This window comes from Lytechinus variegatus, chromosome 4 (assembly GCF_018143015.1).
Source record: "Lytechinus variegatus isolate NC3 chromosome 4, Lvar_3.0, whole genome shotgun sequence".
Taxonomy (NCBI): Eukaryota; Metazoa; Echinodermata; class Echinoidea; order Temnopleuroida; family Toxopneustidae; genus Lytechinus; species Lytechinus variegatus.
The window spans coordinates 35,175,991-35,199,146 of NC_054743.1; the positions used below are offsets into that span (position 1 = coordinate 35,175,991).

The following is a 23,156-nucleotide window of genomic DNA, read 5'->3' on the forward strand; positions in this document are numbered from 1 at the left end:
AAAAAGGAAACCTTTAGAAATGAAATAACCATGCCATTGATCGACTGTACGAAGTGATATGATAAAAGGCCTCAAGTCCTGTATCTCTCCAAAAAACATTTTTTCCAAAGAACGCATTCATAAAAACACTCATTGTCGGCAGACAATAGCGAATTGCTGAGCATTCAGCGACAGTCATGTAGGCCTATCTAAGAGAAATATTAATGTGTAGGTGTAGTTTATGGCTGGGTCTTCCTGAAGCGAAAAATATTTAATAATAGGCATATTTGGTTCATAATACATAACATAATTATGTATCTTTATGCATGAATGGTGCGAAGGTGCGCCGGGTATGTATATTACCAGGTATATATCACGATAGTGGCGACATGGCACGGTTTTTTTTATGCTCCCGCAGACGAAGTCCGGACGGGGCATTAAGCGTTGCCCATGTCCTTCATTCCGTCCACCCACTCAGTTTCTGCGCAATAACTTGAAAAAATGATGGATAAAAAAAATGGTGTGTAGGTAGATGACACCAAAATAACAGGCTCAGTTCGAATTCGGAGGCCGAAGGTCAAAGATCAAAAGTCATAGCTGATTAGATATGTGAGTTGGTTTCCGCGCAATAACTTGACAAAAATATTGAATGGATTTTCAAATTGTTTGATGTGTAGGTAAATGACACCAAAATACAGGCTAAGGTCATATTCGGATTCCGCACGTCAAAGATCACAGCTCATTAAATATGCGAGTTCGTTTCCGCATGATAACTTAAGAAATGTTCAAGTGATTAAAAAAAAAATGAATGTGTAGGTAGATGACACCAAAATACAGGCTAAGTTCGAATTCGCAGTCCGCAGGTCAAAGGTCAAAACTCATTATATAGTTTGTTCAAAGGTCTAAATTTGTTCATTACATGCATATTGGTTTCTGCACGATATTTAGGGGAAGTTCACCCTGACAAAAAGTTTGTTGTTAAAATAGCAGAAAAAATAATAAAAAATATTGCCGAAGGTTTGAGAAAAATTCATCAAATGATTAAAAAGTTATTAGAATTTTAATCATTGGATTGTGACGTCACATGGGAGCAGCATTCCTACATAGCAAATGGTAAAAAATAATGAAATCTCATTTTCTCAGAAAATTGAAAATGGTTTTATACTGTACCTTTCGCATATCAATATACAAATCATTTCACACCCGATCATGAATAGAAACAAAATTAAGTCATCAGGAACCATACAAAATTTGAAATTCATGCATTTTACATTACATAACATATGGGGCAGCTGCTCGTTTATGACGTCACAAATCCAAAACTTTGAATTCTAATAACTTTCTTAATCTTTAACGGATTTTCCTCAAACCTTCGGCAATCTTTTTTTTTCTGCTATTTTTACTACAAACTTTTCTTCAGGCTGAACTTCCCCTTTAAGTTCAATCACATTGAATGAATTTCTGATCGCGTTTAGCGGGGGTATCTGTGTCCTTTGGACACGTCAAATTTCTAGTTTACAATAATGTTGATATATTTCTATGTCTCTCTCTCGTGGATGGGTAGAATTATCAATGGAAGGACCCTGGGAACGAATATTTTACTGGCTGGACGTGCTGATGCAAATTTGTCATATGAAAGTTTGTCTCATTAATAGTTAACGTAGTCATATGAGCATTATGATGTATTAATGATAATACAGGGCTCCACACTAACCCATTTTTTCTACTGGTCCAACCTATTCATGTCGGACCAGTAGATACCCAGTTTTTCAAATTTTTACTGGTCCGAACCTAAAATCTACTGGTCCCAAAAAGTAAAGAAAACATTAAAAAAAAGGCGCAAGTTTATTTTTCTAGCCTTTCGTGACCCCCCCCCCCCGTAAAACGAAGGAATGAAGGACAAAAAGAAAGCAAGACAGAAACGAAGAGAGTAAGAAAGAAAGAAAGAAGGAAGGAAGGAAAGTCAGAAAGAAAGAAAGGAAGGATGGAAGGAAAGAAGGAAGGAAAGAAGTAAGGAAAGAAGGAAGGAAAGTAAGAAAGAAAGGATGGAAGGAAGGAAGGAAAGTAAGAAAGAAAGGATGGAAGGAAGGAGGGAGGAAGGGAGGGAGGAAGGAAGGGAGGAAGGAAGGGAGGAAAGAAGGGAGGAAAGAAGGAAGGAAAGAAGGAAGGAAAGTAAGAAAGGATGGAAGGAAAGGAGGAAGAAAGGAAGGAAAGAAAGGAGGGAAGGAAGGAAAGAAAGAAAGAAGGAAAGAAGGAAGGAAAGTCAGAAAGAAAGGATGGAAGGAAGAAAAGAAGGAAGCAAGGATGGAAGGAAGGAAAGAAGGAAGGAAGGAAGGAAAGTAAGAAAGAAAGAAAGGATGGAAGGAAGGAAGGAAGGAGGGAGGAAGGAAGGGAGAAAAGAAGGGAGGAAAGAAGGAAGGAAAGTAAGAAAGAAAGAAAGGATGGAAGGAAGGAAAGAAGGAAGGAAAGAAGGGAGGAAAGGAGGAAGGAAAGAAGGAAGGAAAGAAGGAAGGAAAGAAGGAAGGAAAGAAGGAAGGAAAGAAGGAAGGAAAGAAGGAAGGAAAGAAAGGATGGAAGGAAGGAAGGGAGGAAAGAAGGAAGGAAAGAAGGAAGGAAAGTAAGAAAGAAAGAAAGGATGGAAGGAAAGAAGGAAGGAAAGAAGGAAGGAAAGAAGGAAGGAAAGAAGGGAGGAAAGGAGGAAGGAAGGAAAGAAGGAAGGAAAGAAGGAAGGAAAGAAAGAAGGAAGGAAGGAAAGAAATAGAGAAAAAAAATTAAAAGAAAGATTGAAAAGAAAGAAGGAAAGAAAACAGGAAGAAAACAGAGGAAGAAAGCTAAAACTATTATCATAAATAATTTATGTTTCTTTTTTGGCTCAATTAAAATAGCTACGAAAGAAAGTCAGAAACCAAGTGTATCAACACACACATAAATGCATATGTAGGGCTAATAGGTATTCAGACGATACCACCCGAGACCCGATCTGTTTGAACCAAACAGAAGTGAAAATTTACCCTTTTACTGCTTACAGATGACAGAGTTACTCCAATTTTTAGGAAATATGGACATTATAAGAGCCTTTCATGAGTATGAACCGTGAATTTTGACAGTTCTGTGAGAGATTTCTGCCAGAGTTTAGCCAGGCTTCGTTCGTGCGGCCAGTGGAGAATTCACCATGTGGATTGTGTGGCTGACTACATGTACACTGTATGCAGGCTGTATAGTACTCTAGTAACACGTGCGATTCATTCTGTGTGTATTCTGTGTGTGAATTGCTGAATTTCACGGGGGGAAATGGTTTGCTGTGAATTTGACCATTTCTGGAAAAGTTATTGGCCCAACAATGGTTTTTATTACTGGTCATGTCGGACCCTTAAATCTTGCTATTTTTGGAAAAATTACTGGCCCGACAATGATATTTTTTACTGGTCATGTCGGACCAGTAAATCTTCCAATTTCTGAAAATCTACTGGCCCAACAGCGATTTTTACCGGTCTGGGACCGTCGGACCGCCGCTAGTGTCTGAGCTGGATAATAATACATATGATTTATATAGCGTCTTTTCCATTTTGATTAAATGCTCAAGGCGCTTAGAACAGAGCAAAACATAAAAGTAAAGAGAACTAAGAAAAGTACAAAAAAGGGTAAATTACAAATGAGGAAAAATGTCTGTCTTCAAACCTACTACCTGCTGCATGGTGAACAAATGCAATTTTAGGTTATAGTTTTATATATAAAAAAACTATATAATACATGCAATGTATATTGTTGCATCATAAAAATTCTGTTAACAATTGTACACATCGCTATTTAATAAGAACTTTATAGCAGTTTAACAACCATGCTTAATTTATTGATAATGTAATATAAACTTTGAACTTTGTTGTTTAAGATTGTAAACACTTATTAAAACTGTGTATGTAAGGTTGATAATACAAAAAGGGATGCATAAATCTATAACAGCATTTTTACGTCGTAGACCAAGAGGACATTAAACGAAATGGGTAAAGCCTATAAAATAGATAAAAAGATAAATAGATTTGTGTGTCCGGTGTTTTGTAATGGCGTTTTCAATCACGATTTATGTTTTTGTTTGAATTTAAAAAGCGACATTGAACACACCCAAAGAGAAAATGAGGCCAAATGGTTAGAAGTTGAACTGGTTGACGAACAATGCAAAGAAGGGAAGTATAGTCCAGGATAGGCCCCATAGAGAAGGGGTCGAACCGTGTGTTTTTTTTATAGATATACATTGATTTTTTGAAGGTTTCGTGTCAAGAGTGTAAACTGTAAAGTATTGTCTAAACCCAATAATTTCTAAAGAAATATATCATAGCTTGTGTCAATAAGGTGATGAATGCTGCATTTTGAAATTTGAAAATGGCCGCCATATTCCCCTAACGTAATATGTAATATTTGAATGGGGGAAGACAATTTCCACAAAAAAAAAACATTGCAGCCATTATCACCTAAATAACATAAGAAATGATCTATTTCGTTAGAACTCATATTTCAGACAATATTTCACTCATACATGCAACACCATTTAGTTAAGCAAAGCAAAATTCTGTTAAAAATATTTGTTCCCATTTACAAGTACATACAGGGTCTGTAGCGGCCATTTTGACTTTCAAATTTCATCATTTATTACCTGCATGGCAAAATAAATGATATATCTTGTTAGAAATTACGTTTTCAGACAATATTTTACTCTTAGATCACAATAATATGCATTTTATGGTGCTATCTCCTGTGAAAATTGGTTTCCCAGATCGATTGTTCATAAAACAGTCAACGTCTTTGGCGGCCATTTTGAAAGTCAAAATACAATATTTCGCATACATATATGAAACCCGAATAATATATTTAGTTGAAAATTATATTTTAAGGCAGTATTCCACTAATTTTAGCACTCACATTGTGATTGGTTTTTGTCCTGTCAAACATCGTACACAATACTTTTAGGGCCTTTGGCGGCAATTTTAAATATCAAAATACAGGATTTATCACATACATTACATAAAAAAATTATATATATTGTTAGCAATTGTTTTCAGACATTACTTCACTCATAGATCACTATTACTTGCATTTTAGTGCTCACTGTTGTAAAAATTAATATTCTCTATTCATATTGTACAGGGATCTATGGCGGCCATTTTGATTATCAAGAAAATTAATATTTTGTCAAAATTCATTTTTTCAGAGAGTATTTCACTACGGCAGCACGATTGCATGTACTTTATAGCCACTGGTTGTATGGACAATTTCATGATTTTTATGCGCAATTTGTCTATATTGGCGGCCCTATTGGATTTTGCCAATTAATTTGCAGAAAATGCTCAAGGTTACACACGAGTGGCATCATTCAGATGCGTCCTCAAATTGACAAGTAAACATGAAAACATTGTATATCTAAACCTGGTTCGACCCCTTCTATCCTTGACTAAAGTGGAGGTTATGAGACCCAAATGGGTAGTAGTCTGCTGTGCAAACCCTTCTCTCGAGTTAGTAATGATAATAATAGTCAGTTCTTGTATAGAGCATAACACCTTATGAATAACGTCTCTATGCGCTTCCAAAGGACTTGGATATTATTACCCTGGCTGTAGCTCAAGCAGCGTTCACGCGCTCGGCATTTCAATGAGTAAATTCCTGCCAGGCACCCATTCACCTCACCTGGGTCGAGTGCAGCACAATGTGGATTAATTTCTTGCTGAACGAAATTACGCCATGGCTGGGATTTGAACCCACGACCCTCTGTTTCAAAGTCCGGAGACTAATCCACTGGGCCACAACGCTTCCGGTAAAGGGTCTGAATGTGCAGCCTTCTCATGCCTTGTGTACTGAAGGAAGTTTTGTATGTGCTAGTATTTACGTGGAGACACACTAATTGATCAAAGTTTCAATCAGGGTCTGTGCCTGCAGACTAAATGGGTAGAAGACTAAAGTTGACGTTCACAAACGGATTGGTAAACAACAACAACAAAAGCCCTACAAACATCACTGTACGTGTTTGCTGATTATATTCCCTCTTTTGTTTATCATTCATCTTTCATTTCTCCTTACCGATATTCTTTAAAGCGTTTTGCTTATGATAGCGAGCCCCAGCATTTTGATTATTTGTAGTTCATATATATATGTGAATTATAATTTTATGTAAATATCACAATTTGCGATTTGATGTTTGTAATGTATTCATATTAATTTGTAAATGTAATTTGCCTTACAGGTCCCTGCATGGAAAAGTGAAAACTGCAGTCAACTGAGCGTGAGTGTGGACGAGTGCGAGGAGTTGAAGCGCTATGTCAGTATACCTCAGACAAACTCATCTGAGTTCAGTCAGTGCTCGATGTACAATGTCTCCAGCCTGCCCTTCGAGCCACCGCCCGATGTGAACTCGACCACGACGTCCCTGGTCATCGACTACCATGCCCTGGACGAGATACCGTGTTCGGATGGCTGGGATCACGACACGAGTCGTTATAAATCAACCATTAACATGGACGTGAGTAGAATGTTTCCTTTAGCATGTTTAGGTCCTTTATACCTCAGTCACATTTGCTCTACGGCGGTCGTACGGCAAGTCGAACACAGCCGTTTTATTCACTTTTATTAAACCACCTATGTAGCTGGTACATTTTTCTTTTAGTACCTCGGTTACATTTGCTCTATGGCGGCTGCACGGCTAGTCGAAGAAAAAGCCGTGTTAACATTTTTGTACCAGTTATAGGCCTATATAGGTGGTTTTAATTATAATGAATAAAACGGCTGTTTTCGACTAGCCGTACCACCGCCGTAGATCAAATGTGACCGAGATATAACGCCGTTTTCGACTCGCCGTACGGCCGCCGTAGAGGAAATGTGACCGAGATATTTCTTAGCATGTACAAGGATGTCGCCAGTGTGGGGATAGTCTGTTCAACATTTCACTCGAAGACTTGTGTACAAACGGCAATTATGTACTATAGTCTTGTGCGAAGACCCATTTGTTGTTTCATATTCATCTTAAAATATTCCAGATTCTGTGAAAACTAAAAATCCAAATTTTCCAGGATGACCGCGAATAAACAAATAATGATAGTGTCATTCTGGGAAAAGCGCTTTAGAAAAATTGGCTATTATTATGACAGCCATGGCTAACAAGCTTGTCTAAATTCCTGAGAAGTTGGTGTACATATGAACTACAAATAAGGTCAAACCGCAAAGCCATCCATTTAATTCTAGCACTTATAATCATATTCATATTTATATTAACTCGGACTGTGGACTTGGACAGCCTGATATAGTTTGTACGAGACGGAGATTGAACTTCATATTTAAACAATATTGTACTTGTCGTTTTTTTTCAATTAAATGTAACAGTTAATGACCGATAATGTAGATATTGATTGAGGATGACCATAGGTCACTATGGACCGCAGTATTTGTGGACTCTGGCGTTCTCTCAATGGTTATAATAGTTAAAAACTCGTCAAAACGCCACTGCCTAAATTTGTAATGATCAAGTGGAATTTTCCAAGTTCAAATTCGGGTGGTAGTGGTTGTCAAGATGGTGGTGGAGGGGGTGGGGGATGGGGTGCTTGTGTTTGACTCTCCCGAACACCGATTGCAACTGAAGTGTACCAAGCGAAAAAACTGTTTGCAGACAAGAGATGAAATTATGCTCCAAATTAAAGTTGATATTTGTTAATAATTATAAAAGGCCTATTACAATTATTACGAGCAATATTATGTGTAAATTTTTTCAAATATTGTACTCACCTATATTTCTTCATGCGATCCCAGTCATGATTTTATTTTTTCACGTGTCTGAATGAATACATATTCCAAATTTCAAGTAGAAAATGACAATTCTGAAAGGTTACAAACTTCACTGAAAATATTCTGTCTTTTTCTAAAAGATGCATCTAATTAATTAGAAACTACTTTCATTGTTAACAATTTGCTTAAATAAAGCGCAAATCAGGCGACATGAACTCATTCTTCGATTTTTTAGTTCGTTTATTAATATTGATTGATGTTTTCATTATCTTGTTTTGGTCGCAATGTAAAGAATAAATAGATAATGATAAAAAAGATTCAGGTACAATAATAATAATAATATTAATAATAATAATAATAATAGGCATTTATATAGCGCCATCTATCTAGAAATATTATATTCCGAGGCGCGTTGTTATTATTGTTACCCCGGCTTTAGCTCGAGCTGCCTTTCAGCGCTCATGCATTCAAGGAATTATTCCTGCCGGGTACCCATTCACCTCACCTGGGTCGAGTGCAGCACAATGTGGATAAATTTCTTGCTGAGGGAAATTACGCCATGGCTGATTACTTGGCAGAATTACGGTATAAGAATACTATTTCGTCAGAAGCATTTTGGGACTTTTGACTAAGTAAATTCACCCCTTTATTGAATATATCTTGATCTTTATTTTTCAGTTCGATTTAGTCTGTGGTAATAAGGACTTGTCCGACATATCATCGTCATTGTGGTTTGTTGGAGTCCTCACCGGGAGCGTCGTTTTCGGTTACATCGCGGACAGGTTTGTTCACCATATCTCATTTTCTTACAATCGTGCAATTAAAGGTAAATTGCCAATTCGTCTACTGCCAACTCGTCCACTTACCACAGTTGTCTGCTTTCATTTAGAGAGGTATAATGACATTCTGTCCATCAAAGTGTTGTCTAGCAACCATTTGGTACAATCGTCACTTCGTCTAATCACCATTTCTTCTATGACCATTTCGTCTCATAAACAGTTAGTGTAATATCCATTTCATTTTCATTCATTTTTCACAATTAACACTTAGTCCAATTAGACCAAATGGTATATGGACTAAATGGCTATTGGACCAACTGGTTATTAGACGAAATGGTGAGTGGCCGAATAGGCAATTAGACCATGTGGATAGCGGACGAACTGATGGTAGACGAACTGGAAATACACCCAATTAAATACCCCTTATATGATTTTATGAACCCACCCTCATAGTCCGTACCGAGTGGAAAATCAAAAGTGGTTGTTGGAATGTATGTGGATCATTAAAAATGTGAGAGGGAAAAAAGGGTACGTGCAATTGATGTGGACAATACCACTATATAATAAGAGATAGAATACATTGTATCTTGTTAATGGTCAGTTTCAAGGTCCTGGTTGGTCCTCGTTGCCCCCCACCCCCTCTGTCCCTATTCTCTTTGGGTCTCATTTTCATTCTTGCATTTTTGCGCTTTTATGATTCATTTCCTTTTCGTCGGTATGAATTTGTATTGTATTTGAATATCTATTTATAATGTTTGCTTGACATTTTTGTTATGGTTCTATTTGTACATGTAAGCAGTCGCTATATTTCAGTCTTTGGACTGCTTGAGATTGTATTTTGATAGTTTTATTGCAAAAAAGTCCAATATATCATTATTATTATTATAACATCCGGTAGCATACATGCACCGCAAGATATATAAACCATAAATTTCATAAACAGCCCAGCAACTTGCGTATCGCCTTGTACCAGCCAAGTGTTTGAATAAAATACCGATTCAAATCCACTAAAAGACACGTCAGTTATCTCTGAGAACAAAATGGCAATGTTTGTTACAAGATATCACAATGTGTCTGCCCAGTCCACAAATATCACAATAAATGACAATCATGCGCAGAAAGTAAATCAAACTTCAGAGACTGTACTAGAATATGCCTATGTATACAATTACTGCCAAATTAAATGCTGATATTTTTATCTAAGTTTGATAATTGCAATATTCCTGTTCTTGTTTAAAGTTGTATTCTCTTCTATTAAACATGAGAAATATTACTTCCGCATGAATTTTCAACATACTGGACAACAGAAAGTCTAAATCTGGCTCCCAAAATATAATTGTTATGATGATTCCGTCAAATTATTATTTTCTTCTTTGCTAGACAGCAGACCCTGATTCAACTTGACAAAACAAACCTCTCGTCTGTCTGCTAAAATCATTAATGCAGTTCTAATAGATGAACTGATTGGTGCTTTTTTCTCTGATTGACTAGATTTGGTCGATTGATAACACTGTGGACATGTATAACTGGGCAGGTAGCCTTCGGGGTAGCAGTGGCCTTCGCCCCCTCCTTCTGGTGGTTTGTCTTTCTAAGAACTAACCTGGCTATGTTCAACATGGGGGTCTTCCTCGTTGCATTTGTACTTGGTAAGTAAACTATATACAGGGGCCGCGGAACCGGGGGGGGGGGGGGGCTTCAGCCCCCAATTTTTTCCAAAACCATATACAAAAACGTAAAAATGACCATCTGATCGTGAAATTTTGTATGGCTCAGCCCCGCCCCTCCACCACTTTCAAAACCGTTCCGCGGTACCTGATATATGTTGGGGTAGTTTAATCTGGAGGCCCTTCACTCGAGGAAAGTGATTTTAGTATGCACCGGCAGCCTGAAGTAATTTGAAACAAAGATGAATTTCATGACATTGTTCAGGTTCATACAAAGTATTTGCTCGTCATAAAAAGTATTTACTCGTAAGTCGTGTGAGTATCGCTGAAAAGAAACGTTGGGTGATGAGTAATGGTATCATAATGATCATTATTTTTTTTCTTATTCTTTTGTTACAGGAACGGAATTCGTAGGCCCATCAAGGCGTGTAATTGCAGGTACTGGGATTATGATAGGATTCTCTATTGGATACATGGGACTGTCGGTTATTGCTTATCTGATCCGAGACTGGAGACATCTACAGCTCGCTCTCTCGATCCCAGTTGTCGTTTTCTATGCATTTATCCCAGTTGTCGTTTTCTATGCATTTATCCCGTAAGTGGTATTCATATTCCATTCTGGACAATTCTGTAAAACTACGTCCACCTCCCTTTTAACGCGGAACATTCCTGTAGACATTTCGTATCGTTTTCTACTTCATATTATACAGTACTAATGCTATGGCTTGAGCGTCTCTCGGCGTAAAGGGAGAATGCAATAAGCTGGGGTTGGACGCACAGAAAAGGTTAATTATTTTTTTTTTGAAATAGCTTTACAGAGTCCCGTATCACAAAGGTTAGCGATTAATCGTACGCTTGATTTTCACGATTGATTGTACATTGTAGTCAATGCAATCAATCGTAGAAATGTGTTCTACGATCATTGCGATAAAGCTTTATGTTACGGGCCCCAGATATCAGTTGTCCATTATTTTGAAGAAATCATTCGAATTAATGCGCGGATTTTAACGGAGAATCACGTGACACTTCACACAATTAGAATCATGTAATGCAAATATTTATCAGTTTGTAATCAGGGCTTGTGTTTTTGATCATTTGTGTTCTTTAGCCGATTTAAAGCGATCTGAAAATTCTTGAAATATGTGGAAATTGTGTTTGGAATGTCATTTTCCATTTTTACAATGTTAAAAATATTTCTATAGTTTAACTTTAGGTTCACAAAAGAACTTAGATTTAGATTAAGAGATGTTGGAAAGCAATAAAAAAAGAATAGAAAACTGGTATCGAGGCCTAAAGAATAGAAAGAAGCGAATATTTGATATGAAAATAAGATGTTATTGATTATTGATATAGATAAATAAGAAAATTGAGGAAAACCTAAAATTTGCGTGTTTTGTGTTTACATGTTTGTTTTTTAAGGATCGTTTCCGAGTCGGCCCGTTGGTTGTTGAGTGTTGGAAGGATTGATAAGGCCAATGAAATCATCGGCAAAATCTCAAAAACCAACAAAGTTCCTTTGCCCCAGCCAGTCTTCACGGAAAGCGATAAAGAACAAATGGTAACAAGGACTCGAAAGTCCCTTTATTTATTTTCCTTTATATGTTTGATATTAAACAGCAAGTCTAAACATTAACACGGTCCAAATAATGGTAATGATTTTGATAATAATAATTTATTATTTTTATAATCATTTATATACTGCGCTTTTCCCAGAATGGCCCAAAGTGCTTACAACAAGAAAAGAAATTTTTACAACTATAAAAATGAATCTTACAATCCTAAAAATCTGGATTGGAAAAAAAGGTTTTAAGTCCCTTTTTAAATGAAGGAACAGATGGTGATTGTCTAAGAGTAAAAGGTAAGCGATTCCAATATTTTGAAGCGGTTACGGTAAAAATCTCCAGCCAGTTTCTTAGTGATATTATATGTGAGCATTAATGGGTCACTGGAGGCTCGTACATTCCTGCGAGGGGTGTATAGGGTCAAACAATCACGCAGATATAAAGGTGCCTGCTGATTAAGAGACTTAAAAACTAACAGAAGTAACTTAAAAAACTATACGATAATGATGGTGTTATAAGGATGAAGATTATTTAATGGTATTGGCTCTCTGATTTTGTTAAATATAAATATCTCTCGGTGATTTTTATCGCTACTTTCTATCGTAAATATTCTCTGCTTGGGGTACTAGTACGGTCTTTTTCCTTTCACTCTTATCGCTATACCTACTAGTTTCAAGGAGACATTTTGGAATCGGCGAACGGTTGGGTTATCGATCGGGCGGTCAGTCCGTTGCAAATCTTGCCGATCGAACTTCTTCCTCAGTTTTAACACAATACTTTGAGTCTTGGCATACACATTGATATTTGTATGGAGATTTGAAAAAAAATTCTCGAAATGTTAGATACTGCTCTCCACGGTAACAGCATATTCTTACTAATATTATGGTCAGGCGGGATATCAACCACTTTTAGTGATTAGTTCTAGTTCATGTCTGAAATATTCATTATATGTCGTTTTTGCCTGTCCCTTTTCATCATTTTTATTATAAACTTGTTGAATGGGGTCTCATACGACCGTTCATTATCATTTAGCAAAGAGAAAGAGGAGAGAACCGAGCGACCATCATCGATCTGTTTCGGACACCTAATCTGAGACTTGAATCGTTCAACCTTCTATTCAACTGGTAAGAAAATATAACACTCCGCACTGGAATTGTATAGAAACAACGTGGTCTTTCCGAATCACAATTGATATAGCATCTAAGCATTGGAAATATGTGAAGCTTTAAAGTGCCATCGGCTTGTAGAGTTGGCAAGATTATTTATCTAGCCAAGTTGACATAACGTTGATATGTCTTGGCATGTTGATATATATATGAAGTTGTGAGATTTAATATTATATCAAAGCATCTACTTAAAAACGAATCTGGGCCGCAGTGTGGGTGGCTCGTGGCTACAGACCAATATCCACGTGCGCTAAAGATGTACATATGAAATCAAATTTAGCGTTGACTTGTAATATGTAAACATAGCGAGATAACGTATCTCACAATGTTGACATAATAACGTATTATGTGACTTGGCGGAATAAATTATCTCGACATCTCGATAACAAGTCGATGGCATTCTAAAGCGTCTGCAGGCCTATAGGATAAACAGCTGGTTCATTGATTGATAAGTTTATTAAAATCATAGGCTGAGTGATGTCGATTCTGAAATCAACAGCTTGCTAGTGACGACCCTTGAATATATTAATTTAGTGATGATGATCGCTGACATTAATCATCAGCTTATTGGTGACGACCCCTGACCGGAATATCAGCTGAATGGTGACGATCCCTGACTATAATCATCAGCTGAGTGATGACGATCCCTGACTATAATCAGGGGTTTAGTGGTGACAATCCCTGACTATAATCATCAGCTGAAGGGTGACGATCCCTGAATATAATCATCAATTTGATGGTGACGATCCCTGACTATAATCATCAGTTTAGTGGTGACGATCCCTGACTATACTCATTAACTGAGTGATAACGATCCCTGACTATAATCATCAGTTTAGTGGTGACGATCCCTGATTATAATCATCAGCTGAGTGATGACGATCCCTGACTATAATCAGGGGTTTAGTGGTGACAATCCCTGACTATAATCATCAGCTGAAGGGTGACGATCCCTGACTATAATCATCAGTTTAGTGGTGACGATCCCTGATTATAATCATCAGCTGAGTGATGACGATCCCTGACTATAATCAGGGGTTTAGTGGTAACGATCCCTGACTATAATCATCAGTTTAGTGGTGACGATTCCTGACTATAATCATCAGTTTAGTGATGACGATCCCTGACTGTAATCATCAGTTTGGTGGTGACGATCCCTGACTATAATCATCAGCTGAGTGATGACGATCCCTGACTATAATCATCAGTTTAGTGATGACGATCCCTGACTATAATCATCAGTTTAGTGGTGACGATTCCTGACTACAATCATCAGTTTAGTGATGACGATCCATGACTGCAATCATCAGTTCAGTGGTGACGATCCCTGACTATAATCATCAGCTGAGTGATGACGATTCTTTACTATAATCGTCAGTTGAGTAGTGACGATCCCTGACTATAATCATCAGCTTAGTGGTGACGATCCCTGACTGCAATCATCAGTTTAGTGGTGACGATCCCTGACTATAATCATCAACTTAGTGATGACGATCCCTGACTATAATCATTAGCTGTGTGGTGACGATCCCTGACTGTAATCATCAGTTTGGTGGTGACGATCCCTGACTATAATCATCAGCTGAGTGATGACGATCCCTGACTATAATCATCAGTTTAGTGGTGACGATCCCTGACTGTAATCATCAGTTTAGTGGTGACGATGCCTGACTGTAATCATCAGTTCAGTGGTGACGATCCCTGACTATAATCATCAGCTGAGTGATGGCAATCCCTGACTATAATCATCAGTTTAGTGGTGACGATCCCTGACTGCAATCATCAGTTTAGTGGTGACGATCCCTGACTATAATCATCAGTTTAGTGGTGACGATCCCTGACTATAATCATCAGCTTAGTGGTGACGATCCCTGACTATAATCATCAGCTGAGTGATGACGATCCCTGACTGCAATCATCAGTTTAGTGGTGACGATCCCTGACTATAATCATCATTTTAGTGATGACGATCCCTGACTATAATCATTAGCTGTGTGGTGACGATCCCTGACTGTAATCATCAGCTGAGTTGTGACGATCCCTGACTATAATCATCAGTTTAGTGGTGACGATCCCTGATTATAATCATCAGCTGTGTGATGACGATCCCTGACTATAATCAGGGGTTTAGTGGTAACGATCCCTGACTATAATCATCAGTTTAGTGGTGACGATCCCTGACTATAATCATTAGCTGTGTGGTGACGATCCCTGACTGTAATCATCAGTTTGGTGGTGACCATCCCTGACTATAATCATCAGTTTAGTGATGACGATCCCTGACTGCAATCATCAGTTTAGTGGTGACGATTCCTGACTACAATCATCAGTTTAGTGATGACGATCCATGACTATAATCATCAGCTGAGTGGTGACGATCCCTGACTATAATCATCAGCTTAGTGATGACGATTCCTTACTATAATCGTCAGTTGAGTAGTGACGATCCCTGACTATAATCATCAGCTGAGTGGTGACGATCCCTGACTATAATCATCAGCTTAGTGATGACGATTCTTTACTATAATCGTCAGTTGAGTAGTGACGATCCCTGACTATAATCATCAGCTTAGTGGTGACGATCCCTGACTATAATCATCAGCTGAGTGATGACGATCCCTGACTGCAATCATCAGCTTAGTGATGACGATTCTTTACTATAATCGTCAGTTGAGTAGTGACGATCCCTGACTATAATCATCAGTTTAGTGGTGACGATCCCTGACTATAATCATTGTCACGAGCGAAACTGCTCTAATTAACTTATTAATCTACAGGCTACTTAACCACCCTGAATAAAAGACCAAAGGATATTCAAGATATAAATGAAGTTATCAATTTAATGTCACAAAATATAATTAGTCGTTTACATTGAATCGTTGAGAACATAAGTATAATTGCAAACAGATATTCAATAAATCATTTCATATAGAGAAGGAGTATAATCATCATTGACTGTCCCAAGTTTATGGGAAGAGATTGATCTGGAAATAGGCCTTTAAATTATGTTACCGAAAATCTTGGAAAGTTTATCGATTGCTTGATCAAACCTTCAATCGGGTAAATGCGGAGTTCGAAAACAGAAGAGATCGACAAACCACGACGACTACGAAGATTGGACGATTATGACGAGGAACAAGTATGCCGATGATCGACGACGACGACGAAGAACACGACTGACGTCATCAGCGAAGAAGACACGTGTCCTTGAAGAATGAAGAACAAGAGTTGAGTTGAAGCTCTAACTTGGAAGAATTATGGTCGAGTCCGACGAACAATAGCTTCGGCTGACTGAAGTGAGTCATTCCCCTCGAATGACATTTTGACTCATGACCTGGACATAGAGGGTAGGTGCTACCCTGACCTACATTGACTCCACATTGACTCTGGGCTGACCCTAGGTTGACAGCCGTCTAAAATAGGAATAGACCAAATACTTAACAGCAAAGGCCCTAACAATATTCTATTCACAAAGATATCAGCTTATCAAAATCAGCTTTCATATTTATTATCAAAGTAAATGAATAACAAGCTTCTATTAGCATAAGCTTTCTGATAGTCAAGAAAATACATAACAGTTGAGAAATCTAATATAATTATTTCTCTGAATCGTAGATCAATTATATAATTGACTTTAACAGACTTCAAAAATACAACTTTGTTCATTTTAGTAAGGATAATTATATTCACATTGAAGACTGGAGTAAGATGTCATTTGGTGACAAAATGAGCAGAATATATATATATGTAAATCTGTCTTTCTTTCTGAAAACAGACATGCCATATTAAGCATAAGAATTGTATTAATATTAAAACGTATGAACCAAACATTACTTACAATTCGGCATCGAGTAGAAAGGAACCTCCCCGCACTGGGTAGGGTGGCACACGCCCTTTTCCTTGGTTAGGAAACACCCCAAATTGGACCTTCTCCGAAATCAAAAGTGAGAGTGAGCTGGCTTGGCTTTTCTTGCCAGCACACCAAACAAAAATATGAAACACAAAGAGTCTGTCATCCTATACACCTGTTAAACCATAGTCTACTTATTATGACAACCCAGCCTGTTAAAATACCTGGCAACCTATCATGCCTACAGTTTAGTTACTAAGGTATGCAGTCCAAATCTGTACATGGAGTTTAACAAAACATGGACTTTAACAAAAGGGTTATCTAGTTTTGAATAAGATCCTACAATCATCAACTTAGTGATGACGATCCCTGACTATAATCATTAGCTGTGTGGTGACGATCCCTGACTGTAATCATCAGTTTGGTGGTGACGATCCCTGACTATAATCATCAGCTGAGTGATGACGATCCCTGACTATAATCATCAGTTTAGTGGTGACGATGCCTGACTATAATCATCAGTTTAGTGGTGACGATCCCTGACTATAATCATCAGCTGAGTGATGGCAATCCCTGACTATAATCATCAGTTTAGTGGTGACGATCCCTGACTGCAATCATCAGTTTAGTGGTGACGATCCCTGACTATAATCATCAGTTAAGTAGTGACGATCCCTGACTATAATCATCAGCTTAGTGGTGACGATCCCTGACTATAATCTTCAGCTGAGTGATGACGATCCCTGACTGCAATCATCAGTTTAGTGGTGACGATCCCTGACTATAATCATCATTTTAGTGATGACGATCCCTGACTATAATCATTAGCTGTGTGGTGACGATCCCTGACTGTAATCATCAGTTTGGTGGTGACGATCCCTGACTATAATCATTAGCTGTGTGGTGACGATCCCTGACTATAATCATCAGCTGAGTTGTGACGATCCCTGACTATAATCATCAGTTGAGTGGTGACAGTCCCAACCATACCCATGTACCCTTATACGTATTGAAGAAGTTTCCTGATAAATATCATCAATCCCATATCATATAACACAATGAATACTATGTTGTATCTCTTCAACAAACTGAATTTAAGTTCTACTAAAACCATCTCTTACTATAAACATTGTTTGCTTCACTCGGCAAGTAAACACATATCTTAGATAAACAATCTTCTAATATCAGTTTCGCTCTTTCGAATTCCACAATAAAATTGTTCTAATAGAGGGGGATTTCCCTCTTATTTTCTTCTTTTTTTTACTAGGTTTGTTGAGAGTTTAGTCTACTACGGCCTAGCACTGAGCTCTTCTGACTTTGGGGTCAATGTTTACATTGCAGCGTTTGTATCCGGTGCTGTAGAGGTGCCGGCTTACGTCAGTAGTATATTCGCTTTGGAGTACTTTGGGCGTCGCCCATCTACTTGTTTCTACCTTGTGTTAGGGGGCGTCGCCTGCATTCTTTCTATCGTCATTCGTAAGTAAAATAGCAATAATAATCATCACAATAACAACAACAAATACAACAACAATGATTATAATAGTAATAATCATATAATGATAATAACAATAACAACAATAATAATAATGATAAAAAAGTAACATAGGGCATTTGTGACAGGAGTCAAATATATGCTTATTTACACAACCCTGTCTAGAATGTCAACATACAATTAAATGATGTAACTGGTGCAGAAGAAACCATTTCTAGGAATAATGCTAGTTTTCAATTTTTTTTAAAATTTGATTTCAGCGGCTGGTATAGGAAGAGTCGTCATGGCAACCATTGGCAAGTTTGGCGTGACTGCTTCATTCAGCATCATCTACATCTACTCAGCTGAATTATATCCAACACCCCTCAGGTCAGTAAGGGGAGAAATACATAAAAGAGAGAGAGAGAGAGAGAGAGAGAGAGAGAGGGAGATGAAGATGGGGAGAGAGGGTGAGAGAGGTTGATCCAAAAATGTGTCACAATGGTAGAGGAATAAAGGGGAAACTTAATAAGAATGAAAACAGCATGCATATCTATTTAGTGCAAATATGTCATCAATCTAGTGAATCATTTCTGAGGCACAGATGGGTGAAGAAGTCGGAGGAATATTAAAGAAAGGAAATAAATTATATATGCGTCATTATGTGACTACATCATCTTATCATCCAACAAAAATAAGATGTGGACATAGACGATTTTTAATTTTTCAAGCGATTCTGCTGATCGGATCCTCGGCAGAAGGGTGAGAAGAGAAGCAAGAAAAGCAATAAATAACTAGAAATGCATGAAAAAATACTGACTGATGAGGGTTTGGGTCTCGCCTACACAGTACAGGCTCGTCATAGGCGCCACTCTTTCAACGGCGATTGGGCGGAGGAGATATCAACTTAAAAAGTCGTAATATGAGATTAACTTTTGTTAAAAAAATCATAACTTAAAAATGATAAGATCCTGAAGTTTATATGAAACTTACTTCATGAAGCGTACATAAGGATGCTATATGCATTTTGATATCTTTCAATCCCTTTTATTTTATACGCAAAGGAGAGATAAAGAGGCAAGAGCGGAAAAATTCAGTTATAACATAAATAATTTAATGTGATTTTTTGTTGTATTAAAGAATACTCGGTATCGGAATTAACTTTTGTATTTCCAGACCACAAACTCAACGCTAATGATATATACTGGATTTCATAATGCAGGGGAGACCTTAATGAACGTAGCGTATCACTAATTTTGTGTCTTTATTGTTTCAATTTGTTTCTATTCAGGAGTGTAGGTATAGGGATGTGCTCCATGTCATCCCGTGTAGGGGGCATTATTGCCCCCCTCATACGGATCTCCGGTCGTACTTGGGCCCCCCTTCCGTTCATAATTTATGGTTCAATGAGCATAGCAGCGGGTCTTCTGGCTCTTCTTCTGCCTGAGACCAAGGGGCGCAAGCTACCTGAGACTGTACAGGAGGGAGAGAATTTCAGGTATTTTTGTGGACAATATTCCTTATTAATAGGGTTGAATGAAGTTAGCTATTGGTTTAAGTCTTTGTGTGAAAAGGACAGTAGCAAGCCGATTTGGACAACTCATGATGACAAGGGGAGGTGATGGGATTTGGAACTGTATTGAGAATAGGGATTCAGGACGTCCTCTTCTATGTTGGCGTTTGGGAAAGAGAGCTCCAATCTAGACTGATGAAATATAACAGGGGACATAATCTATGAGAGTGTTTGAGAAGTGGGGGACCTTTCAACGGGAGGGGTCCACTTTTTTATTCAAACATTGAATTTGCTTCGAAACTTCTGCGACAAGAACATAAATGGCTTATTACCACTCATTTATTGCATAAATTACCTAGCATAACTTTGATGACAAAAATAATAAATGGAAATATCATTAGATAAATCCAGCTTACCAGTCACACCATCTTCTTGGCGCTAAGGGGGAAGGGAGACCATTTTTACAAACGTATGTATTGTCCTTTCCCCTCAAATTCTCACACCTTTATCCAGGGTACCCCCCTCTCCTGTGATGTAATTTCTGATGAGCAATCTTATCCAACCTTCGATTTAATCCCCTTTAACAACATGAACAAGTTCTTAATATTTCATCCATCACGGGATAGGGCCTATTGACACCCAGAGAAAATTAATCTTCAATATACAAAGCTTTCTTTACTTGACCTTCCTTAATTTGTAAACTACACACTATTAATGCCCAGAATCGCACTAAAAACCGCTCCATTCACTTGTGTTTATATAGTCAGAATTTATCATTCAGGTTATTGCTCTCATTTCTAATTTACAGAAATACCAGATCGGATGAGAAGTACATGGAGGTCCCAGTTGATGAAAAATATGATGTTCCCATGGCAACCATCGGAAATGCTCCCGGTCACGTTGCATGAGACCAGATATCACCCTCACTGAACTGCATGGACAGCATTGTTATGGGAGGATTATGTTTAAGAAGAAAAAGTATAATTATGTTTCACTTTTTAATATACGTTCATTGTCATTGTCAGGGATTAGAATAACAGTAGGCCTATATATTTTTTTTACCGAAATGAAAAAATACCTCAGAAAAGAAAAGAGAGAGGAGAGAGAAAAAAAATAGATGCATGCCTATTATTTGAAAGAGACATTGTCAATAGTGACATGTTTACTTTACGTCATTGCGGGGGCACTTACTATATTATTTGCGTCAGGTATGTGCCACGTAGATCACTCCCTTTTACAATCAAATTTTCATTCCAAAGCATGGTATTTTTTTTATTTGTGATGAAAGTAAGGTGAGCAAAATTTGTGTACAGAATGACATCAATGCAAGCACGAATTGTTTTTGTTGGTATATATATGCTAACATGAAAAAGAGGGCATTTTGAGCATCATTAATTTTGTATGTATGCAGAGGGCACTAATGAAATAAAGCAAGTGCGATGTATTATTTATCGTTTTAATCATTTTTTATTTTTTTTTAAATAGGGCTCAGTGGTCGAAGAAGGGACACTTTAAGCACCGTCCAAAATCATAATCAGGATATTCATATCACTAAAGAAACATTAGGAGCGCGAAGCGCGAGCTAAATGATTTTAATATTAATATAGGTCCTACTTACCTGAAAAAAGAAAATTTCAAGCATCGTTTCATTCATAATTATGATGAGTATCTGAATATAATAAAATGATATGAGCGCGAAGCGTGAGCTGAACTTATTTTTTATTTATTTTTTTTTTTTTGGGGGGGGGCATTTTAAATTTGAAAAGATTCATATTAGGTATATGAATGCGAAATGTAATGTATATCACTACACAAACATGCAGGCCCGAAATGGTGCTGAATTATTTTGTATTCAGTCCTGAAAAGAGTAATTTTAAGCACTTTAATGTAATCACGAACATAGTGTTTATCTTATTAAAAAAACATTGAAAGTACGAAGCGCGAACTGAAATACTTGTTTCTATATTGATTTGAAAACAAGAAATTTCAAACGCCAGGCAATCCTTATGAACAGGATATTTGTTTTGTTAAATGGACAATCATGGGCGGAAATCTGTCCCGATAGGTAGGGGGGACCACGGGCTGGAAAATTTGACAAGCAAATAAAAAAAAAAGGTTTTCACCCGAATTTTAAGGTCATTTAATCGAAAATACATGTATCATTTCGGTTGTGAATTATTTTGTTTCCACAATCATAAAAGACAAAAAATAGTAGGGGGACATTTTATATTGTGTCCCCCCTACTAGTTTTGGTAGGGTGACGCGTCCCCCTGTCCCCCTGGGATTTCCGCCCATGTGGACAATGCGAGCGCCGTTTTATTATGAAATTACATTGAAAGTACGACGAGCGACATGAAATATTTTTCCTACATTCTTTTTGAAAGGGAGACATTTTTATAGTCGATCCAACTATAGTGTTGACTTTGGAAAGATATTTTATCAAGTTCTCAATGAAATCATGTTTTTTGCGATATCCAAAGACAGTCTTTCACATTGTGTGATTTGAGGTAGGTAAGTTTTTAAGCGCCATGCAATCCTTATTCTGATTAGGATATCTTTTTTTGGACAATGCGAGCGCGAAGCGCGAGCGATTTTTCTTATTTTTCTTATCAATAGTGACCTGAAATGGTTGCAGTTTGTCTCTCATTGTGTGATTTAAGGTAAGTTGGTGTTTAAGCGCCATGCAATCTTTATGAACAGGATATTTGTTGCATTAAATGGACAATGCGAGTGCGAAGCGCGAGTGATTTTCCATTTTTATTATCAAGAGTGACCTGAAATGTTTGCAGTTTGTCAATCATCCCCTCCTCTCAATTACTTATCTTTCCCTTTTTATTGGTTTCAATTTTATTTCCTTTATTCACTCTTCCTCTCCTCCTTCTCGTAATGTAGTATACAGTAGTAGTCGTCGTCGTCGATCCGACTATACTGTGTTATTAGCTGACTTTAGAAAGATGTTTTATCAAGTTTTTAATGAAATCATGTTTTTTTACGATATCCAAGACAAAGTCTTTCACATTGTGTGTTTGAGGTATTTTTTTTGTCTTCTGTTCATCTTTCAATTTATATATTTGTTTTGTAAGTTTTCAAATTGATTTAGAAAACAATCATCTCTAAATAAAATACAAGTACAATGATTTTAATTATTCTGTGTTGGTTATTTATGAAATATTGCTACCACATTAATCTGCACGATTTGAAGTTTTTGAAAATTTCATTATTCATGGAATGTGTCCTACATAAAATGTCTGTTTAATTTCAGTTTAAGGTGTTTGCATTTCCTTTTTTTTGACAAATTATGTGTCAGTTTTATTGTTGCTTTTAAAGATAATTTGACTCGATGTTTACATTCTGCTGTATATGTATATCTTTATTCCTAAAGATACCTTGAAATCATTTCGTATCGCGAAG

The 23,156-nt window shown here is 37.3% G+C and overlaps 1 protein-coding gene and 1 long non-coding RNA gene across 3 annotated transcripts in view; one reads left to right on the top strand and one right to left on the bottom strand.

Annotated features, from left to right (window-relative positions):
- The window catches only part of LOC121413921 (organic cation transporter protein-like), a 34,975-nt gene extending 13,583 nt beyond the window's left edge, over positions 1–21,392 (top strand). Inside the window, exons 2-11 of one of the 2 annotated variants that reach the window (XM_041606926.1) lie at positions 6,209–6,484; positions 8,419–8,522; positions 10,011–10,165; positions 10,583–10,751; positions 11,603–11,741; positions 12,778–12,869; positions 18,029–18,237; positions 18,514–18,622; positions 19,524–19,730; positions 20,554–21,392. In XM_041606926.1, the coding sequence (XP_041462860.1) occupies positions 6,209–6,484; positions 8,419–8,522; positions 10,011–10,165; positions 10,583–10,751; positions 11,603–11,741; positions 12,778–12,869; positions 18,029–18,237; positions 18,514–18,622; positions 19,524–19,730; positions 20,554–20,653 (1,560 nt within the window). In that variant the 3' untranslated portion in view covers positions 20,654–21,392. The remainder of the gene's footprint in view (positions 1–6,208; positions 6,485–8,418; positions 8,523–10,010; positions 10,166–10,582; positions 10,752–11,602; positions 11,742–12,777; positions 12,870–18,028; positions 18,238–18,513; positions 18,623–19,523; positions 19,731–20,553) is intronic. The other variant, XM_041606925.1, reaches the window with a different exon arrangement.
- Positions 15,947–16,892, bottom strand: LOC121413922. The gene is made up of 2 exons (XR_005969786.1): positions 16,750–16,892; positions 15,947–16,324 (listed from the first exon to the last, which is right to left on the bottom strand). It is a non-coding gene; the product is annotated as an uncharacterized LOC121413922 (long non-coding RNA).
- Positions 21,393–23,156: the final 1,764 nt, after the last annotated feature.